Source organism: Oculina patagonica, chromosome 8 (genome assembly GCF_052425735.1).
Source record: "Oculina patagonica isolate OP01 chromosome 8, crgOcupat, whole genome shotgun sequence".
Classification (NCBI taxonomy): Eukaryota; Metazoa; Cnidaria; class Anthozoa; order Scleractinia; family Oculinidae; genus Oculina; species Oculina patagonica.
In genome coordinates, this window is record NC_135765.1 from 28,073,019 (window position 1) to 28,094,029 (window position 21,011).

The 21,011-nt window shown below is 39.8% G+C and overlaps 3 protein-coding genes across 3 annotated transcripts in view; 1 reads left to right on the forward strand and 2 right to left on the reverse strand.

Annotated features, from left to right (window-relative positions):
- The first annotated feature begins 126 nt into the window (after window positions 1–126).
- LOC144663968 (uncharacterized) lies at window positions 127–1,652 on the forward strand. The gene is made up of 3 exons (XM_078525066.1): window positions 127–229; window positions 337–516; window positions 1,016–1,652. The coding sequence occupies exons 1-3, from the start codon at window positions 181–183 to the stop codon at window positions 1,546–1,548; spliced, it is 762 nt and encodes a 253-aa protein (XP_078381192.1). The 5' UTR covers window positions 127–180; the 3' UTR covers window positions 1,549–1,652.
- A 189-nt stretch (window positions 1,653–1,841) lies between these two features.
- Window positions 1,842–16,414, reverse strand: LOC144663966 (coiled-coil domain-containing protein 191-like). The gene is made up of 15 exons (XM_078525064.1): window positions 16,247–16,414; window positions 16,120–16,155; window positions 15,852–15,954; window positions 13,903–14,139; window positions 13,137–13,303; window positions 12,477–12,700; window positions 11,642–11,816; window positions 10,435–10,625; window positions 9,422–9,689; window positions 7,326–7,818; window positions 6,188–6,270; window positions 5,761–5,862; window positions 4,255–4,551; window positions 3,474–3,628; window positions 1,842–2,626 (listed from the first exon to the last, which is right to left on the reverse strand). The coding sequence occupies exons 1-15, from the start codon at window positions 16,301–16,303 to the stop codon at window positions 2,476–2,478; spliced, it is 2,739 nt and encodes a 912-aa protein (XP_078381190.1). The 5' UTR covers window positions 16,304–16,414; the 3' UTR covers window positions 1,842–2,475.
- Window positions 16,415–18,578: 2,164 nt separating this feature from the next.
- LOC144662313 (dynein axonemal heavy chain 8-like) overlaps window positions 18,579–21,011 on the reverse strand; it is a 79,660-nt gene continuing 77,227 nt past the window's right edge. Inside the window, exons 85-88 of the mRNA XM_078523098.1 lie at window positions 20,811–20,963; window positions 20,374–20,433; window positions 19,859–20,110; window positions 18,579–19,174 (exon numbers count right to left, since the gene is read on the reverse strand). Of these exons, the coding sequence (XP_078379224.1) occupies window positions 18,887–19,174; window positions 19,859–20,110; window positions 20,374–20,433; window positions 20,811–20,963 (753 nt within the window). The 3' untranslated portion in view covers window positions 18,579–18,886. The remainder of the gene's footprint in view (window positions 19,175–19,858; window positions 20,111–20,373; window positions 20,434–20,810; window positions 20,964–21,011) is intronic.

Consider the following 21,011-nt stretch of genomic DNA (forward strand, 5'->3'; position numbering starts at 1 on the left):
TTAATTTCTATCCCAAGAAATAATGTTTCCTAGCTTCTACATATAGACGCATAATAAATGGCATCTCTTCTCGCTTTATAGCCGATTCGTGGACATTGATCGAATGTCGCATCATATCGTCAGCTCAGCACGAGCATGTTTAACGGTCAGACAAAAAAGAACATTTGATCGAAAATTGTAATGCCTGCAAAAATGAAAGGTGCTAAAACTACCAGCAACAAAGTTCCCGGTAAGAAAAAGCTCTTTGTTACCTAACACACGATTTTTCTAGTGTTTGTCAATTTTTGTGTGGATAACCTAACACTACTCAGATCGCTACCTTTTATTTTTAATTAGCAAAGTCAAGTCCTCAAAAGTCTAAGAAGCCAGGAAATGCAAAGGAAACAAAATACAAAGCCTCTGCCAAGAATAATTCGTCTTCAACTCCACAAAACAAAGCGGAAACGAAATCTAGAAAGCCTAAAACCACGGGTCTTCCTAATAATGGTTCTTCAAGTGCTGTTCAAACAGCCGCAGGTGAGCTACCTTACCGCAATGTTGGACATACAAATTCTCGTAACTTGTCTACATGCATTTCCAAGACTACTATTGGGAGAATTTTTTTCAATATCAAAACAATTTTCTTTTAGTGATCATTTCTTAATTTTAAAAGCTGTATACATGTATTTAATTATATTTTGGTTAAATAAACAGAGCAATTAATCTAAACGCTAAGGCAGCGTGACCTAGTGGTTAGGGTGCTGGATTTGTGTTCAGGGATCTCGGGTTCAAGTCCTCCTCCCTGCCACTAGAAGGATTTGTGTTTGGTTGTCCCGAGTTCAACTCCTCCATACTTTTTAAATAACCAACAGATCAATGGACTTACGTTCCAGTCATGTGTACTAGACGGGTCGAGGTTTTAATGGAAGGGCTGGGGTAAAATGTCTACTTGTGGGTCCTGGGTAGAGAAGATGAGCAAGCTGATTGTTCGATTCACTAACAGTCAATGTTCTATGAAATCTTTTTATTTGAACAGACGAACGCCGCCTGAGGAAACTGAAGGTGTATCTCAAGAGTGTCTCGTACAACGGCTGCGAGGGAACGACCCTGCCAAACCTGAATGACCTGTATTGCGACCAGCTGTTAGTGGACGAATTCCCGTGCAACGAGCTCGCTAAAAACGAGGAGTTCAAATGCAACCCGACGCCATTTGTCATAGCTAGCTGCTTTAACAGAACTCAGGTTACAGATAATAGCAAGAGCAGAGGAAACAAGGGTACCAGGCGAACGCCAAGGAATCAAAATGGCACTCCGAGAAAGAGGAATCAACAAAAACCCGACTCAACTGTAACAACAAGACAGCAAGCCTCGCCGCTGAAGCCGTGTGTACCGCGTATGCTCCAGCAAATGAAAACGGTTACTGCAGAAATCATAAACCCGATGAAAGAAATTTTTAACGGGACAGAAGACAAAATAGAACACGGGAAAGCTAAGCAGGAAGAAAAAGAAAGCGAAAAATTGCCAGTACCACTGGAAGAAAAGAAAGCGGTTAAAGATGAAAAAAAGTAGCATCGATAAATAACAATTGAGTAAAATAAACAAATATTTCCCATTTTCCAATAGTTACTGTTTCAAGTTATTGTCATTATGAAGAAAACAAAAGGATTAAGGCCGTCGTCATTTGAAGAGCAATTAGAAAAACTGACGTTTTGAGAAATGACATTTCATGACTCCGTACTCGCCATCTCGGTTAATTTACCTAAATAAATTTAAATTTTTAATAAATTCCACATTTCGCTGCACACTAACAATCTGTAAGGCAATGACACCCTCCAGGCAAATCAATAAATGAAAAAGCTCAATGCTATATACAAGGTATTTATTTTACATCCTGTTTTAGTGGGGAATAGGAACTTTCAGTTGACACATTTTCTTACAAACCAGGTACTCGCAGATGGGGGGGGGGGGGGAGTGGGGTAATTAATTTAGGGAGAGGGAGTGTGAGTTGAGCAATTTTCCTGAACAAGATTTTTTTCACTTTCTCTTTTGGAAGATTTTTTCAAATCGAAATTTTCTTATCCTTATCGTTGGTTGCGTATGATTTTTCCCCCTCTACACACATGCAGGGAAGGGATTTTCTTGGTAATTCCTCACTCCACCCCCTCCGTTCAAATTGAAATAAAACGATCCGTCCCCTTTCATTATTTGTGAATTAGGCGATTCTTTTTTCGTTCTCGAATGAACGGCTCCTGGGTATAAAAACTTCACCTATGTACAGTATTACCAAGCTAAAAGTTCGATAAAAAGTCTCACTCGTAATGTAACACTGGTAAACATGCATTTTCGCGCCATTTTGAGCTTTCCCGCGCCAACCCAACAACATCAGAAGCGCGCGCGCGACCGAGTTTCTGGCGTGGCGTGACAGTGAACGATAGAGACTGGGGAGAGTTCTCTGGCTCGTTTGAAGATCCTGTTTTTTCACAGTAAAGCAACTGATTAAGGCGATGATTTAGTTTGGGTCTTAAAATCCGGAAGTAACGATTGAACTCTCTTCCTCATTTCTGCTCTTCTGACTTCCTTGTCTCGTTCTGATCTCATCATTGGTATGTATTTTCTCCAATAGATCATTGCTAACTTCTTCAATCGCCTGCAAATGGAACGAAGATAATCAGCATACAAGAGCTTGAAAACGGCATATGAAACTGAATTTTAGCTCGAATACAAGCTAAACGCGACAAAATGTTCACTACAGGCCCGAGAAGGATGGATAACACTATCCAACGGATAAATCACATAATTTACATACTTTTTAATTTACACGACCCCACAAGCTTGTCAGCTTTTATCCTCATCGTGTTTAGAGCAGTTTTCAATTGAGTGTCGTAAAACCAAAACCATAGTAATTATTCTGGCCAATCATAGAGGCCACAGACAATCCAGTGAACCAATCAAAACTCGAAGCAAATACATGCAGCCGACACGAAGCGCGGGAAAACGTGCGCGAGCGAGTCACGATTGGTTTTGGTTTTAGTTCTGATTGGCTGAGAAAGAGGCGCGAGATTTTTAAGCCAATCACTGAGCGTAGTAATGCAAAACCAAAGCAAACGCAATTAACTTTCGACACTCAAGTGAAAACCGCTCTATAGACTTAATAACGAAACTGAAGTAAAGAATCCATCTTGTGAAAAAACAACAACAATCCTCCCTTTATAAAGGCTATAAAATTACTGTCGGAAAAGCACATCTGATCAATTACAATCATTGTAAATAAGGCATCAAACCAATCAGAATTAAGCAGTGCAAGCGCGGGAAAATAGCACCTGCTGCCAAACGCGGGAAAAAGTGTGTAAGCAAAGTCTCATGGTTTGCTCTGATTGGCTAGAGCAAGTAGCACGAGTTTTCTGAACCAATAAGAACTCAGCAAACCCAAAACTATGGCAACACATAACTAATTCGACAATCAATTGAAAACCTCTACAGGATTGAATAATTACCATTCATTGTGTTCCTCGGCTATTCTTTCTTTCTCCCATAACATGATCTGTTGTTCCGTGACGTAATCCTGCCAGTATCTAAAGTACTTTTTCACCAGGTAAGATGAACAGTAATCTTCTGCCACCATCTGAAGCCTGACTGCGTGCTGACCATACTAAACAAGAAAGAAAACAAACCGATATGACAGCTACCTTGACAAACATCACCGCCAACAGCAGTTAAAACAGTTCAGAGCACCAGGCCTCAAGCCCTCCACCCTGCCACTTTAAGTTCAGCTGGTCCATCACACTTTGTAAGTAGACAACTGGTCTGCCTCCTGTCAGTTGGGATTTTTGACAATGTCATGCTTACCTGAAATATTTGTTTTTTCTGTTTGAGTGGCTTGTTTGGAAACTTGCTATCTCGAAGCTAAGTGTGTGACTAGCAATCAAATGTTGCGAGGTATCATAGTTAGTAGTAACCATGGAGGTATGTACAGAGAAGATACTAGGCAGATAGTCTTCAAGTATGCGGTCTCGAGCAACCTTGATAGATTAATAACAGATTTATAAGGGACCTTATAATTTTAGATAACTGTTGGACCTTTACACCGGTTCGAATCTACACGAGGGGTAAGGGTGGGTTTTAAGGGGGCGGGAAAAACTTGGTACTCTCCCCAGAAAGCGCTCGCCATATAAAACCAAGATGGCGGCAGTTTAAATTTATGCGCACAATTTCAACGAACGGGCAGGAACAAAAGAAAAACTATAAACAGTCCAAACATAGGCAAGTTGCTCTAACCTTTCTCCACTGTTTCCACATTCTGCGTAATAAAATCCTTTTGTACAGTGTTTGTGCTACCTCGAGTCTCTCTTCGTTCACTCTCCTGGTGAACTCCAACCACGGGTGAAAACAGCATTTCTGTAACACTCTGTTATGATGCAATATAGCACATGACATGTTATCTCGCGTCATCTCCACAAGACGTCTCCATGGCAACATGCCAAACTTTTTAAGGAGGGTATACGCGAAGTGCTGTGTTGCCATGGCAATCTGCTGACGATTATGTTCTAACTGATGCTGTTTCTCGAGTTCGCGCTGTGAAAGCAAAATAGAGAAATTAGACGAGTTCATGATTGAAACACTTATTCTCCCCACTAATAACCATACATTTCTTTTAAAGAAGCTATGTCATGGGGATTTCGCAGATTTTTGGGCTAAACTGTTCGGAAATTGGTGGTAGGCAACTAAAACCTAAAAAACCCCATTATCTTTGAGCATCTAAAGGAGAGATATAACCTTAATTTGCGGATAGAAATCAACCTACGGCTATAAATACCAACTTTTTGATGACGCGCAGAAACAAATGAAAACGTTAGCCTAACTTTTTCAATTTGCAATCCGTTTCCATCCGAGCCATCTCCAGCCAAAGATGCTCGTTAAAAGTTTCAGTGCTCTAATATAGCAATTTTTAATAATAATGGATTATTATTTTTGGGTTTCCTGCGACAGAAATATAAATTTTAGGTGTTCAAAAATCTGCTAAAATCCATGACATGACATATATCGTTCTTTGTTCCAGCGAAAGTTCGCGCGAAATGTCGTGAAATGTCGCGAAGTTCGCAACGAATTTTTTCGCGAACTTTCGCGCGAAAGTTCGGGAGAACAAAGAACGAAATTCGCGCATTTCGTTTGCATTACTTTTTCACAATACTGTAGTCCCTTTAATGTTAGTTCTGAGAATTTTATATTACATCAAGACAATGCCTTCTAACTAGATGATATTTGAAATTCTCATCACCTGTCTGTATGGCAATGTTCTGATGATGTAAGATGAAATTAGTTGTTGATCAGAGTACAGTAAAAACCCGCGTATAAGAACCTAACATTTAAGAACCTGTTAGGCTAAAATTTCATTTTCACGCACCCTTCACATAAGAACCATTTTAAGCTAAAATTCTTAAACAGGTTCTTATTTTCAAAAAAAAGAAAAAAATAATCTTCTCAAAAATATAGAATTTAAAAATCTTCTCAAAAATATACAGTGAAGGTTTGATTTTAACAGAATCAGATTAAAATAGTATAGTATTTTGCTTACCGAAGCCTCCAAGAATACTGTTATTGGACATTAAAGACCAGATCATTTAACAATTCTACTTTTTTTTCTTGAACAAAAGTTAAGAACCTAATTAAGAACCTAGTTAGCCTAATTTTACCCTAAATACCATTTATATAAGAACCTGTTTAGGCTAACTTGAACAAACCTAGGTTCTTATACGCGGGTTTTTACTGTACTTATGTTTTTACCTCTCTAGCCACGCGTTTCTCTTCTTTTCTCTTCCGCAATTGTTCCTGCTTTTCTGCCAAAAGTTCTGCCTCTTTACGCTCTTGTTCTTTCTTGAGAAATGCCTGCCATAAATGTCAGTAACATCACAAAAGTGAAGATAGACAAGACGATAGACAAGCGTATTCGATTGCGTGACACAGTGTCACGCTATAACATAAGCAGGGATTTGGAAGAGTGCAACACAATCTGACCATTTTTTCACATGGAAAAACATCGGTAACGAAACGAAATAAACAAAATAGTAAAATGCGTTGTTGCATTACATTTGACCGCATGAAACCGGCCGGGTAATTCACATCACTGAATATTATTATGCACAAAAAAAATATAGCGATAACTACATACACTTAACCAAATAAAAACAAATGCCATGGCAACAAAACATACCAGTTTTTCTTCCTCAGCTTTTCTCTTCTTCTCATCTAAAGCTTTCTTTCGTTCCATGCGTTCCTGAGCGCGTGCTTCCATGGCTAAATAACGCAACGCAAAGTCTGTCATAAAACTTCTAAGAGGGGGTGCTAGTCAAAATGTTGTGGGCCTGAAACTAAAATCTTACTGTCCCCACCCAATCTAATCCATAACACAAATACGTCCAGTCTCCTTTGACCTCGGAGCAAACATTACTCTGAGAATCGTAAAAAAATACCCCCACCTCATCTCTCTTTTAAGCTTCTTTCCGCACCCTCGTCCCTACCCCACACCTTGTTGAGCTTTTAATAATATTAATAATAATAATAATAATAATAATAATAATAATAATAATAATAATAATAATAATAATAATAATAATAATAAGGTTTTTTGGGCTCATTTAAAAAAAACTCAATGCGGTTACATTTCTCTATTAAAAAATTAGCTAAAACTAATATAATGCTATAATTTTTCTAAGACACTAAAAAATAAAATAAGTGAAACAACTAATCAAAGGAAAAAATTAAGGTTACATAAAACTAGGTAAGCCAATAAAAATAGATCAACAATAAAATTTCCGAAACAAAAATGTTTTAAGTGCAGATTTAAAAGTCGAAAGAGATGAGCTTTTCCATCCCACTTTAACTTTTAACGCTGATTTTTGTACATTCAGTCTTTTAATTTCAGGCTATGTTTACACGGGACGGGTTACACATGGATCCGGCCCGAAAATCGGATCGGATAGGTCTTCTGTTTATATGGGACCGTTCTGGAACCGGTCCGTAACGGATCCAAAACTGGACCTGCTGTCTTGCATGTCCAGTTATGGATCCGTTCCAAAACGGTCCCATGTAAACATCTGGATCGGTTTCAAAAAGTTTCATGTAACCAGAGGCCGATCCGTTCCGGTCCGGTTCGGAAAGGTTCCGGTCCGGTCCCGTGTAAACGTAGCCTCAGTTCAGAAAATTTGGTGTTACACGAAGACAATATCCTCTAGTTGACGATCTTGTAAATTCTCACCACCCTTTTCCTTAACAACCTCTTGATATTACAAGGAGAAAACAAATTTTAATCAGCCTTGTTAAAAAAAGCTCATAAAGGCCGCAAAACTTACCCAGATGAAGCGGTTTAGTAGTGGGCTTTTGTGATTTAACAACAGCTTCCCTCGAAGTGAATTTACTAGGCGTGGCAGACATGTTACTGTCCGATAATGTACTGCTAGCTGATCGCCCCGTTAAAATAGGTTCTGTAGATTGAGCGTCCTGTGAATCAAGCCTGTCTTCTGATTTACTCTTTGATAAGCCTGAGTTAGCTTTCTTATCTTCATGTTTCGTTTTGTCTCTGGATTGCGCAACGGTATAAAGGATTTCAACATTCTCAACTTCGCTGTAGCTGCGCTGTCGATGTGATTTCGTTTTTGTCTCCTTTTCAAGCCTCGCATCTTTCTTCGACTGTTCTCTTTTTTGTTGGGTAATCCAAGCTGGTCTTATTGTAGGTGGCTTATTGCTATCTGCCATCTTTCTTGATGATATGTCCCCAGAATATTTTTCTACTGTTCCGGAATGTTTAGGCGGCGCAATCCTAGAAGGCTGTGAGAACATTTCGTCCTTCGAAAGAAAAACGTTTTGAAAACCACTCAGTACCTGAAATTCACATCAATTTTATTAAAATAACGGAGGCTTTCGTTATACAATTTAGAATAAAAATCAGCGAAAATAAATGAAGCGAGCATGTTGATGCTCGCTACAAACGATCCCTTCTAATGACTATGTTAAACCGTGCCCACCGTCTCTCGTCCTCACCAGATCTATTTGCTGAAGAATGTGAAACCTTGAGAGGGATCTTCTTGAAACTAAAGTACCCAGAGAAGCTCGTTAATTCCACCATAACTCGATTCACCGAGTCGCGAAGTCAACAGCAAGTTCGCGATGTTCAAGCAAATGCACCCGTTCGAATTATTCTGCCATTCAAAGACCAAAGATCAGCAGACGTTGTACGAAGACAGCTGTCCGATCTTGGCAAGAAAATAAACAGCGATCTACGCCCAGTTTTCACAAGCAAGAAAATTGCCGACGACATCAATGTAGCAGAGGCCAAACCGCCGCTTATAAATCAACAATGTGTTGTTTACAAATTTAAATGTGATTCGTGTGATGCGGATTATGTAGGCTACACTCGCCGACACCTTTTCCAACCCATTGATGAACATAAGCACTCAGCTATTGGAAACCACCTGCGTGACGCCCACAACCAGAGTAACAAAGATCTTAACAAGCAATTTACAATCTTGAAGAAATGTCGCGGGAAATTCGAATGCTTGATCTTCGAAATGCTCTTTATCCAGGAGTTAAAACCTAAACTGAACACTCAATCTGACTCCATTAAAGCAAAACTATTTAGTTCGTAATTAACACTCTATACAATTCACATTGTATAGTCTTTAATCTTATGCAACGAGATTTTCACACGCACTCTTAATATATATTGAACTCATCAGAATCTGACTTTTTTAGAATTTGATAATGATGAACCGCGATTCATCGAAACGTCATTTATTTTCGCTGATTTTTATTCTAAATTTTATTAAAGCATGAGAGATATAGTGGCTCGTGCTGGACGCCGAATCGAGCGTTCCGGAATTACATGGTTGCCACAGATGCCAGTTTTTAACATTCCCTGACTAATAAAAATTAAATTTTCCTGACTAAATAGAATAATACGAAATGTCAGATACGCTGAGATCATATTGTCCTGACTCCTGAAACGTTTCTTGGTATTAAATCAGAGGTGTTACATTTTCAATCTTTCCTAACTTTTTTTTTTCAGAATGTCAATTTACCCTGACTCAAAATAAAATCCCTGACTTTTCTTTTGACCTTCACTGAAGAATTATATTTTCCCTCGCCTGACCTGTGAAACCCTGAATGTAACCGTTGGCTGGGTGTCCCATTGTGTTGTATTGTAACCTGCAAAACACTGTCAAGTTGCTTCTCTATTACAGCAACCTAATAAAATGTTGGTGGCTAGCCCGCAACGGACTAGCATCTCATCCGGAGGAGAGGGGGGGGGGGGGGGGGAATCATGGTATCATGGACGCAAAGTCCCTTCATCTTATGGAAACCGAGAAAAGCTCCTGCAGTGTTGGCCAGCTTGCCTCGAGTGTGACTGTACCTTAACCCCACTTAAGTTCAAAACGCCAGACCGGCTTACCACTTTCCTTGCTGTACTCGAGCTCTGTTCAGTTTTATCATCTTCAATATCTTGTAACTCTAAACCCATGCTACTATTTCCGCCTCGTTCACTCCACAGTCTACCAGTGGCTGCTGCCTCAAGTAAAGCCGCCATCTTTTGAGTCTTCTTGTCATGTTCTTCCTGTAGTTGTCTCTTTTCTTGTTCCCTTATCACCCATTGCTGCCAAGCACGAAGACATCGTAACAACAAATGATGACGGTGAAACTTTGATGACATTTGTTCCTTTCTGGGAAATAAAAAGCAGGAAAGTCTGGTTTAGGTACTCTGACAATGCATCAAATTGTGCATTTGGGAGTTGTCCTCTCCTCGCTAGCCGACAACCGGAAATACGTCTGCGTTCGCAGGCTATCTCCTCGCAGGTTACTTCCGTCGAACATTCGAGCAATAAAGGCAAAAATAAAGTTACCAAAAAGAACACATAGCATGGTATCAATTTTAATACAGTTAAGAAGAGCCTATCGAAACTTTAGCTCTCAAGCTGACCCCGCGAGAGAAATTGAATTTGACGTTCTCCATATTTTAGTTAAAATGTACGTTTCACGTCAGTTCAAAACAAATTAACACGCGTTTTAAGCTTTTCTTAGGAGGTTTGACATTAACGTTCTCGAGAATGCTTTAGAATTTAATAGCCGGGTCAATTAGAGGAATGAATTACAGTGAGATGTTTCAAACAGTGTACACTGTACAAAATGCTACTGTGCTACTAGTAGATTTTTGGTAATTAATTTCTGCACTTATACAAACAAATAAGTGCCAACAACAAAAAAAGTACAAAAAAATCGATAAAACTCCAAACAATTCGGGTCAAGCCCTTTATTTAGAGAAGACCAGTAATCAGTATGTGTAAAATGGATGTTACAAGTAAAAGACCTACGCAGACTAGACCTACACTGTGCAACAATGCATTAATTTTAGAGTTACCGTAGCTCTAAAATGCCAAACCGCCAGCATTTAAAACAGATAACAAGTACCTGTGTTTTTCTTTCATTTCCATAGTAACAGCTTGTGCTTCCTTGTCAGATCTAATGTGATTGACATAAGCTTGCCATGCATTCCAGGCCCGCAGTTTACAGCGCCAGTCAGACATTGCTTTTGCCTTTCCAATTTTGATCCTTTGTGAGGCGACAACTGAATACCAAGCTGAGAAGTATCTCTGTAGAATCTACAATACAAAACGAACATGGCTTATCTATGGAAAATTATATTTATTTTAAATAAATGTTTGGCCAAATGGAGGCTGGGCAAGAAGTCACAAGCTGAACTTTGTGGACAGACTTTGCGGTGGCCAAACAGATTCCAGGTACACACAAGTTACAACAATAAATAAATAAATAGCTATTAAAGGGGCTATGTCAGGCAATTTCAGGAAATTTCGGCACTGACCGAGTGGTCATAGAATTAACTGAAATATCACAATAACGGCTTAAAACTGTAGAAGAACTCAAAAGAAACACAGAAAGGCCAAAAAGCGGCATGGATGGGCAAAATTCGTGAAGATTAAAACGGATTGCGTTCGGGTAAACTTGAAAAACGTCAGCCCGACTTGTTTCAAGTTTATCTCAGCTTGTAGCAGGGTCATTTACAATGCTCGAAAATCATCCTTGTTTGTTATGTGACCGTGATTTAGCCAATACAAGACTTTTACTCTGCCAATTTGAAGTTTAAAGCTCTTAATTAGCAAAGAAAGAGACTAAAATTACCTAAAATACCGTGAAATAGCCCCTTTAAGGCTATGGGCTCAATCCCACACAATCATGCATTTTATTGTCTACAACATGTAGGTTGCTACAACTGGCCCTTTCCCCCACCCCCCCACCCAGGGGCAAGGAATAAGCAGTAGGTTGCTACGAGAATGAATGACTAGTAACCAACTCGCCTTGACTTGCATTAGGGTGAAAAATGGTGTACAGACTTTAGTTTGATCATGAACAAAGTGAACTCAAGTCATCACAACTTAGTTAATGCAGGTGCATGCAACTCTTTTTGCCAGCCTTTGTTCTGGGACCATGTATATTTACTTCTGACTTTATTACAGGCTAACATCCAATTGTCATTTTTACATGCCTGGGTCATTTAAGCTGGTTCAGGCACTTGGAATGAGGCCAAGATGGTTTTACAACTCACTTTCTTGTAAATGGAAACAACGATTTTCAAAATAATTATTATTTTTATTTGTACCCTGAGATTGTTGCTGGCTTCCTCTGCTGCCTTCCTTTCCATCTGTTCCAGCAACATTCTTCTCATCTCTTCTTTTTCTTTAACCTCCCTTCTCTGCTTCTCGTCCTTCCATGTTTGCTCTTCTTCAAGATACTGCCGAGCCAGCAACTCTGCATCCTGATCCTTACGCCGCTCACTTCAGTAAACAAAAACACACAAACACAAACAGGGATATCGCAAAGGGCCGGCTGCCGGCTAATTTAACCGGCTGAAATAGAACTTAAATCCGGCTGAAATTTTACATGAAAACAAAGACTTAGGTAAAGGTTTAGAGCTGCCAAAGCCAGAAAAGCCAGCTGGGCTTGTCGATGAGCCGGCTTAGTGTTTTCTTAGCTACATCCCTGCACAAACTACTTTTTGCAGGTTTTTGATTATTGATTGAGTAGTCTGGAGTTGAGCACTGACGGGGTCACTACGTTGTGTTTTTGGGCAATACACTTTACTCTCACAGGGCCTCTCACCACCCAGGTGTACATGTATAAATGGGTACAGGCGAATTTAATGCTGGGGGTAGCCCTATAATGGGCTATCATCCCATCCCGGGAGGAGAAGAAATACTCTTAGTTATTTAATTGCTATGGGACTGCAATAAGCTCTGGCCTGATGGGCCCCTAGGTTCGAACACAGACTTAACCAAAAAAACAGTTTGTGATTAAACTTGACAGTGAATTATGCCAATTTTGACCAGTTTTTATACTTCTTTTTTGGGTAGCATCATTTCACGAATTGCTGAATCAATATGATTTAATTTTTCCTTAAAATGTAAACACATTTAATAACCTTAGTCCCCACAAACCTATCAAGTTTTTCTTTAGCAACTTTTTTCTCCTCCTCCATTGCTCGACGGATCTTAGCCATTTCTTTTTGTATATGTTCTTCTTCTCTCTTGATTCGTGCTTGCTGTTCTTTCTCTTCTCTCATCAGCTGTTGACGAGCCTCTGCCTCAGCTTGCTTACGAGCTGCTTGCTCTCTTCTTTTCTTCTCTATATCCTTCTGTCTTGCGTGGCTTTTCTCCTTCACCTAACACAATGGAACCCTGTTAATATGGAACATCTAAAAACGTTTTTTTCACCTTACCAACACATCCCCGACTGTCTGCCATCTGTCAGCTGACTGTTGGCCGACATCATAGCCCAAACCTGTCGGCTGGTTGTCGGCCAACAGACGATCAACAGTCGGCCGACAAACGGACAGACGGCTGACAAACGGCCAACTGTCAGCTGACAGACAACCGACAGGTGTTTTTGGGGAGGTGTTCTTCACAATGACCAAAGAAACAGTGGTAGACTACATGCACATGTACTAGTATTTTCTCATTTTTCAGGGTTATTATAGCAGGGAAATGACATCAAGAATTTGGTAACACAGATATAATTTTACAGACTCAGTCAAAATAATTCTGTCAGTTAAATTTGAAATTATTGCCATTTAAGATTCTGTTACAAAGCTATCACACCTGTTTGTGTCTAAGTTCCATCTTAGGTCTTGGATCCTTTTTCTTTTTACTGCCATCAAACCCCAAATCATTCAATACATCTTTCTCAACTACTTTCTTGTCCAACATGTCTCGCAGTATTTGCTGTACAGATATCTCATCATTTAGGTCCTCATCATATTCAGCACCTGGAGAAAAAACAAGCAAGCAATTAGCATGTATGTGACTCAGGTATTGAAATAATTATTAAATTAATCGCAAAATTTGTCATAAAATTAATTTAACTTATAAGTCTGCAAAAAGGCTGTTTCTGGAGTCAAAATGGCTGAAATGCTCCAGCATCCACATTTTTTTTATCCCCCCGGAAAGATGTCTGATATTAGATCTGTATAATCAAGGCTACCACATAGGGGAAATATCATTTGACATAAGGTGACTGGCTGTGCAGTTCCGAAAATCTTGTAAATGATCATTTCAGTCCTGTTGTTTTATAGAACAGTTCTTTACTTAGAAAAACATGTATACCACTGCAGATCATGAACATTGATCCATTTCAGGATTTATCACCCAAGAAAAATCTTATGGTGTCCTTTTTGCAATAAATTAAATCCTTTATGGTATTTACCAAGCTTGTAGATCTGGTCTTTTTCTTCCTTTTTGCATGATTTATCATTATTTTATGGGCCTTAACCATGTCTCAGTCCATACAAACTTGCAAAAAAGAACTTCCAGCCATCTTGACTGAACAAGTTTGATCAATAACTTGTATATTATCAATATAACTTACCCATAGCATTTGGAGACTGGTTGCTATGGTAACTGTTCAGTGATGACCAGTCACGTGACTGTAGTAATGGATCTGGTGAGTCCACCAAATCATCATAGTAATCCTCAGTAACAGAATTTCTAGTGACATGTTCTAAGGGTTTGCTTCTCTGGGCCCATTTCTCGTCTTTAAATTGCATTTCCAAGTTAAAATCATCGCCTTTCTTTTCATGCAGCCAGGAATCCAGTAAATCTTGCGCTGTAATGAAATAAGGTAAGGTGTCAGAAGAGTTTTTGATAAACAAGCAGCAACAATGTTGCCAGCAAATATTTCCTACCTACAGTAAACACACAATTTTATTTCAATTCCAAGCTTAAAATATTCTACATAAAGTTTTTATCCTGTTGTGGGTAGCAGTTTCCTAAAACCTTGAAAGGTTTCTTCTGACGAAAGAAAGTGCTGCTATGTTTGTTTTGTGATGCCCAGACTCCTCTCTACATTTCGAAGCTTGGCTACTAAGCAGTCATCATTAGCGTAGCGGTCATCGAGTGTTTAGAAGTGATAATCTTGAAAAATGATATCAAGAGAGCATCCAAGTTTAAGATATTGTGAACTCAACCTGAAAAGGAGGTATGACAAGTGAAAATTTTGCTTTCATCAGACTCACATGTAATTCATATTAAACATAGCAACAACTGCCGTGTCAGTGTTTTGAAACCAGAACTTTACGGTACTTAGCCATGAGGATTTGGTGGCAGATTGTTTTGAGTTATTTCATTTTCATCACCTATGAGGTTATCTTTGTGGGACGCATGGTAGCCTTGGTGTTGGACTCAAAAATGCATTTTGTTCTTAGTCAAGACACTTTACTCTTAAAGTGTCTCTAGCCACCCAGATGTATAAATGGATACCAAGCAATTTAATGCTGCTGGGCAACCCTGTAAAGTCTGTCTCCGAGCCATGAGGCCCATACAGCCGGAGCTTATCCCGGTTACCGTAGCATTAAGCGACTAGGAGTATTGCTACTCCCCCCTGGATGGGATGCTAGTCCATCGCAGGGTTACCCCCCAGCAGTATTCGCCGGCACCCATTTATACACCTGGGTGGAGAGAGGCACTGTGAGAGTTAAGTGTCTCGCCCAAGAACACAACGCAGTGCCCCGGCCAGGCCTCGAACCCGGGCTGTTCGACTCGGAGTCAAGCGCGCTAACCATTAGGCCACCGCGCCTCCCACTCCCCCTGTAGTGGACTAGTATCCCATACAAAGGCAAGCAGACAAACTCCAAATTGTTTCACAGTATGGAAACTGGGGATAAACTCCAGCAATTTGGGACACTTTGGTCTTAAATGCAGACTCTACCATCAGGCGATCATTGCTTACATGTGGCTTGGTATAATTCGACCTCATTAGCATAACTTATCAAAAAAATTATTACACGACTGTGGCTACAACTTTTTACATGATTGTGACACAACAACACACCACAAGTATAGTTTTAAACTTATTTGTGGTGTGCTGTTGTGTCAAAGTCATGTTTAGTTACCACACTTTTCTAATTTGTACAATAATACAATATTATTTTTGCCAGATATCTTCAGACCTCTCAAGTCTCACGATTTTGTCGTGAGACTCACGGTTTTCACTTCAATCTCACGATGAGAAACAGAAATCTCACGGTAAACAAAGTAACAAGTCATTTGATTAGCGCCTGGTTTTAGGACTCTTTTAGTTATTTTTGTCCGCCAGTTGATCAATCTCCCGGTTTTTACTGAAATCTCCAGATTTTTTTACCTCAATCTCCAGATTTCCAGTGCTTTGAGGTTGAGAGGTCTGTATCTTATTTACAAATTTGTGTAACCAACAATTTTTACATATAAAAAATTACTTGAATTTCAAACATGCAGACAAGTGCTGTAAATTTGGGGCACCATGTTAATGCCAGGAAAGAAAATAAAGTAGCACACGTTTACCTTCAACCAATGCATCATCGTCAACATGGACTTGTTCCAGGACACTTTGATAATTGTTTCCAAATACTTCTCTGGCTGCCTCACTTGAAGCTCTTTCTACTCTCTGAAGAATAATTTATCGTCATATTCAGTAGAAACAAATTACGGGCAAACATAAGGACTTACATACCTAATTAAAAAATAAGACATCGCATTTTCGCGTTATACATCCGTAACTAAGGCTGAATATAAAAGACTATAAAATATTCACGATCCTTTGAAAAAATACCTTTATCCAGTCTTGAACTCCACTTCTTGACGAGTGCTGTTAAAAATATAAGGCAGGAAAAATAATGCAAGACGTGGAAAAAAAATTAACAACAAACAACTTTCCACAGGTCTGTTTTCGAGCTTACCGTCCTTGGATTTGTTTGCCGGTTCCATTTAAAGAGGTTCGGCTTCGCTCCTGCCATTATAGCTTATTGCATTCCTCGATTAAAACAAAGTTCGATGTCTACTGACCGATAAAATTGGATTGTACACAGAGAAATCACAAGAGATAAACTTCTCAAACTTTCCGCCATTTTGAATGCTACCCATCATGCATTATTAACCTAACTCGTGCTTATTCTTTGGTCCACTTGATATCGTGAAGTCCTGGTAAAGAGATAAAGAAATCGGAATACCGCGGGGCGCGGGGGTCTCCTTTTGGGGATGTGGGATGTGCTGGGACAGGGGTATAAAATAATAAAAAAATAAATAAAAACAGTCAATGAAAAAGGTCAGGGACTTACTTATTATTTAATTGGGTGGGAAGCAGAAACACTTAAACAAAAGCATAGTAGTTGCGCTTCTCTACCCTCCGTTCCTGAGAGATTTTATTTCTTCTTTGAGGGTCCTGAAGGGGGGGGGGGGGGGTACCAAATCCCATTTCCCAGCCCAAATTTTGCCCAAATCCCATTCCCCAGCCTATTTTTTGTCTAAATCCCAGTCCCAGCAGTGAAATTCCCAGTGTGTGGAAAATCTGGTCTCAAAAAATTATATCTGTGTTGTTTTTTATTGTCCTACTGATGTAGTACACTCCCTGAACTTTCCCTTCTGTGCCCTATATAGGGATTGAACCCAGGCGCAGGAAGAGCGAGTCCAGAGTAACTTGCAATGAAATCCGTCCTCTCACCCCCCCCCCCCTTACAAAAAAAGGGGGAACCAAACCATATTCCACAGCACCTTTGGACACGCACACGCACAGATGATAAATTCAAAAATTTAGTATTTGTGGATTTAGTACCTATTCTTTTATTACGGCTTTAGACAAAGGTTACAATATTTTTTCTTGCAGATCGCGCGCTTTAGTCGCATAGTTGAATTTTTCATTTTAGCAAACTACTTTTACCCTAAGGCACATGTTACATGTAAGAAACGCCACACGTCTCTGTCGTTTTTCATTGGTTTGTTTTTTAAAAGCATGCACATGCAAGTTATCCTAGACTTTCTTTTTGCACCTGGGTTGCAGAAGGGATAGTACAAGGACTGGTCTATCCAAAACCATGTTCTGCTAGTTATTATCATTTGTCTTGTAGAGAATAATAGAATTTTTTTGTATCTTTAACTAAAGCTATCAAGTTTTCATCCTGTACCTACCACTACCCTGACTGACAGAACTTGCTGTCACTTCTTTTAAATATTCCATTTGTGCCAATCCTCAGTCATAGCTGTTCCGCTGAGTAACTTTATCACTTACACGAAAATTGATGGAGACTTGATGGACACTCGTGCAGTGCGATCGTTTTGTTTCAGAGTTTTCAGCGTTTTAACTATTCAGTGCCGGACTTTAAGAACATAACATTATAGAGCGCAAAATATGCTGGTTTAGTCATGTACTGACACGCTTCCAATTCCCATTTTTTGTTTCTGAATCCCAGTCCCAGTGACCTAAATCCCATTTTCCCAGTGAAAACATAGGCAAATCCCAGTTCCCATTTTACCCCTTCAGGACCCTCTTCTTTGTTTTCTATATAAAATGAAAGAGCCGTCGCGGCGAGTCAAAGCGCGCGCGAGAAAAAAATAATTTTCTCTACCGCCCTCTGCTCCCTCGTTTCTCCGAAAGAGATGGAAGTGCCCGATGGGAGAGCCGTAAGTCACAAGACTGCAAAGCCAAAACCGCGCTTGTGAACAGCGCTTTCGCGGATTGTATGACTGACAGTAGTGACATTGTGAGCAAAGGGAATGACTAGGTTTGCGAAGTTAAACAAAGACGTTTACTTGTTGTTTGGACGAAGAAATTAAATTTCGTTTCGATGTAAAAATACTATGCATTAATCATACAGGTTGTTGGGTGGGTAGGTCGAGAAGCAAAAATCAACGGATGACTTGACGTACGAGTTCAATTACTTGAAATATCAGACAAAATAACGAATCGATCTTTGTTCTTCCATGTAATGAAGTGAAAGGGTAGGGAATCTTTTTTACTAAAACGGCGGTTCCCAACTTATGAAAATTGTATATTCTCGTCCTCTGAAAAGTGCAAACAACTATTAAAATATGTTTTTTACACTTTGCAGATGATGAGACATTCAGACCATCTAATTATATATTATAACAGCCAACCCACATACCGTCGGTCCTAGCCTGCGTCGCAGACGAACAAAGCCTCGGTTATATCCGGATATAACCGGGGTTTTGTTCGTCTGCAACGCAGGCTACGTCGGTCCCAACTCAATTCTTATTCAAGGTAAGTCAAATTGGGTCTTATTTTTTTTAAATGTTTTCTTTATTACTTTTTAATATACATTTTTTTCAACTTTATACAACTTAATTATTCTTCACAGTTGCAGAGAAAATCTCTTGAACAACTGACAGGTTAACCAAAGTTTGCAGTCATTGTAGACTGAAAACAAACGTAGGGAAATACAACACGAATAATGACACATTCTTGTCGTGCTAATGCAAAAGAGGGACAATAAGGTTACAGTTAACAAATGAATGCAATCGCTAGTAGGCGATACAAGGCTTAAAATAAAGAAAAATATTCCAAGTGAACGAACAAAAGTCGTTATTCACTTGATGTCGCACAGCAGTGCGACTCCCCTGAGAATCCAGTGGTCAGGGCTCTGTACGGTCTTGAGCCACAGGGGGGTGATGTAAGTCAGGTCTGTGCGCTGAGGTTTCTTGTACACTGGACACTGGTACAGGCGAGGGTCTTTGGGTGCCGTGGAGTTGACTGCATACACGTGTACCACAGGAAGAAGGGTAAAGAGGACCTTGGGCTGTGGCTCGATCAGTTTACACCCACGGCGATCCCAGCCGGCGCCATCCAAGTATAAACCATATATGTACACACCTTCCTGTAATAAAAATCAGAGCAATGTTCGGTTAAGCTTAGGTTTCATGAAAAAGCGATGTGACGCAGTCAATAGCCTCTTCCAGTCATTCGGTTACGGTGCCGGTGGATTTCCACTGACGCGTAATTTTTTACGTGCGTGAAAAAAGTTAGAGACAATGTATGAACGACTTGCATAAACGTTTACGCAAGTCGTTCATACATTGTCTCTAATTTTTTTTCATGCATGTAAAAATTACGCGTCAGTGGAAATCCAACTTTAGTTAAGAGCAGCGCGAAGAACGGCGGGTCAAAAAAAGGCGAGGGCTCGTCTGTTTTTCAACTAGCCGTTCTTCGTACTACGCTGCTATCTAACTAAGAAAGTATAAGCGCAAGCGCAAGCACAAAACTCAAACTTTTCCATTTTCTTTTGCTTGCGCTTGTGTTCATTTTGCGTTCCTTTTTCTTTTAAATGTTTGGTGTTTTGTCTATTAATATGGTTATTATTGTAGTACTACCGTTCACTAGATTGACCCATTTCATGTACTGAGTTGCCACGCTACTAGTAGTCTGGGGGGGGGGGGGGGATGTCACGCAATGTTCGTACCAAAGAGGAAAGCGTTGTGCGACAAAAAAAAAAACGGCATCAAAAAAACGGCTACGAAGGAGATTACGCTACCAGTGAAAAACTCAAGAGCTTAAATCTCACCGAGGGGGGCGAGTTGATGTCTTCTTTCATAGCCCTGATAACGTCATTGTGCAGCACGACAGAGTCTAGAGCCCAGCCCTTGTGCGCGCGCGTGACCTCCTGTCTCATGGCGGTGAGGAAGCCCTGAGGGTTGAAGAACCCTGTCATCCAGAACACATTAGGGCGACCACTGAAAATCCACGTAGAGAACTGGGCATTTCTTTCCAGGAACTCCGTGAACCAGAACCCTAGGGTTGATGATTCCCAAGAAATCTACGATTAAAAGCAAAAAAAAAAAAAACTGAAAAAGCAAGCAACATTTAAACTTCCCCAAAACGGCTTTTCACTGACAACTGACTAATATTAGAAGCTTCTCTGTTGAACCTCTCTTTTCATGTGAGGATATCCTTCAATAGCTTCTTCGTCTCTTCACTGTAGTGAAATCCAAACTATCATAGCTACCTTTGTTTAGTGACTGGGACTACAACTTTCACTGTAAGGTTCTTACTCAAGCTTCCTTGTGAATGATTACTTACTTTTTTCCACAGAGCGGGAATCCTAGCGTCGTACATGTTGTCTAATGCATCACGTAGATTCTGTGACAAGAAAAACATACAATTATCTCACATTGGAAAGAAATTTTAAATTTTGTTCTAAGAAAAGTTCTATAACCTTGATTTGTGTTTTATGAAAAAGAAAAAAAATCGCGAAACATTCACTAACAAATTACAGCCAGATTGTTACCTCTCATCCGATCAGATGCAAAACCAAAACTAAAACGAGCATATCCCCACGCTTGGCACCGGTAAAAAGTTTTCCCGCTCGTCTCACCTGTTAACTATTTTCTCGCTGTTTTTCACCGGTTTCATGTATTTCTGCCATTTTCACCAGTTTCCTCTTTTCCTAATCTTTTCACTTGTTTTATTTCACTCACAAACAAAAAACAATAGAGAAAAATATCATTCTTATATACCTCACTCATAATAATAGTTCCTTCTATGGCCAGCTTCAGGTCAGTCAGGGTTTGCCGTACCAAGGTTATGACTCGCTGCATGCGGTCAATCTCTTGTCTTAGAAAGATGTTCATGGATGCCAAAGCTCCCATCTTCTGTAGTCGCGCTCTCACCTGTGCACAAACAGGAAAGATAAAAAATGTTTTTCACGCTGTTAATGG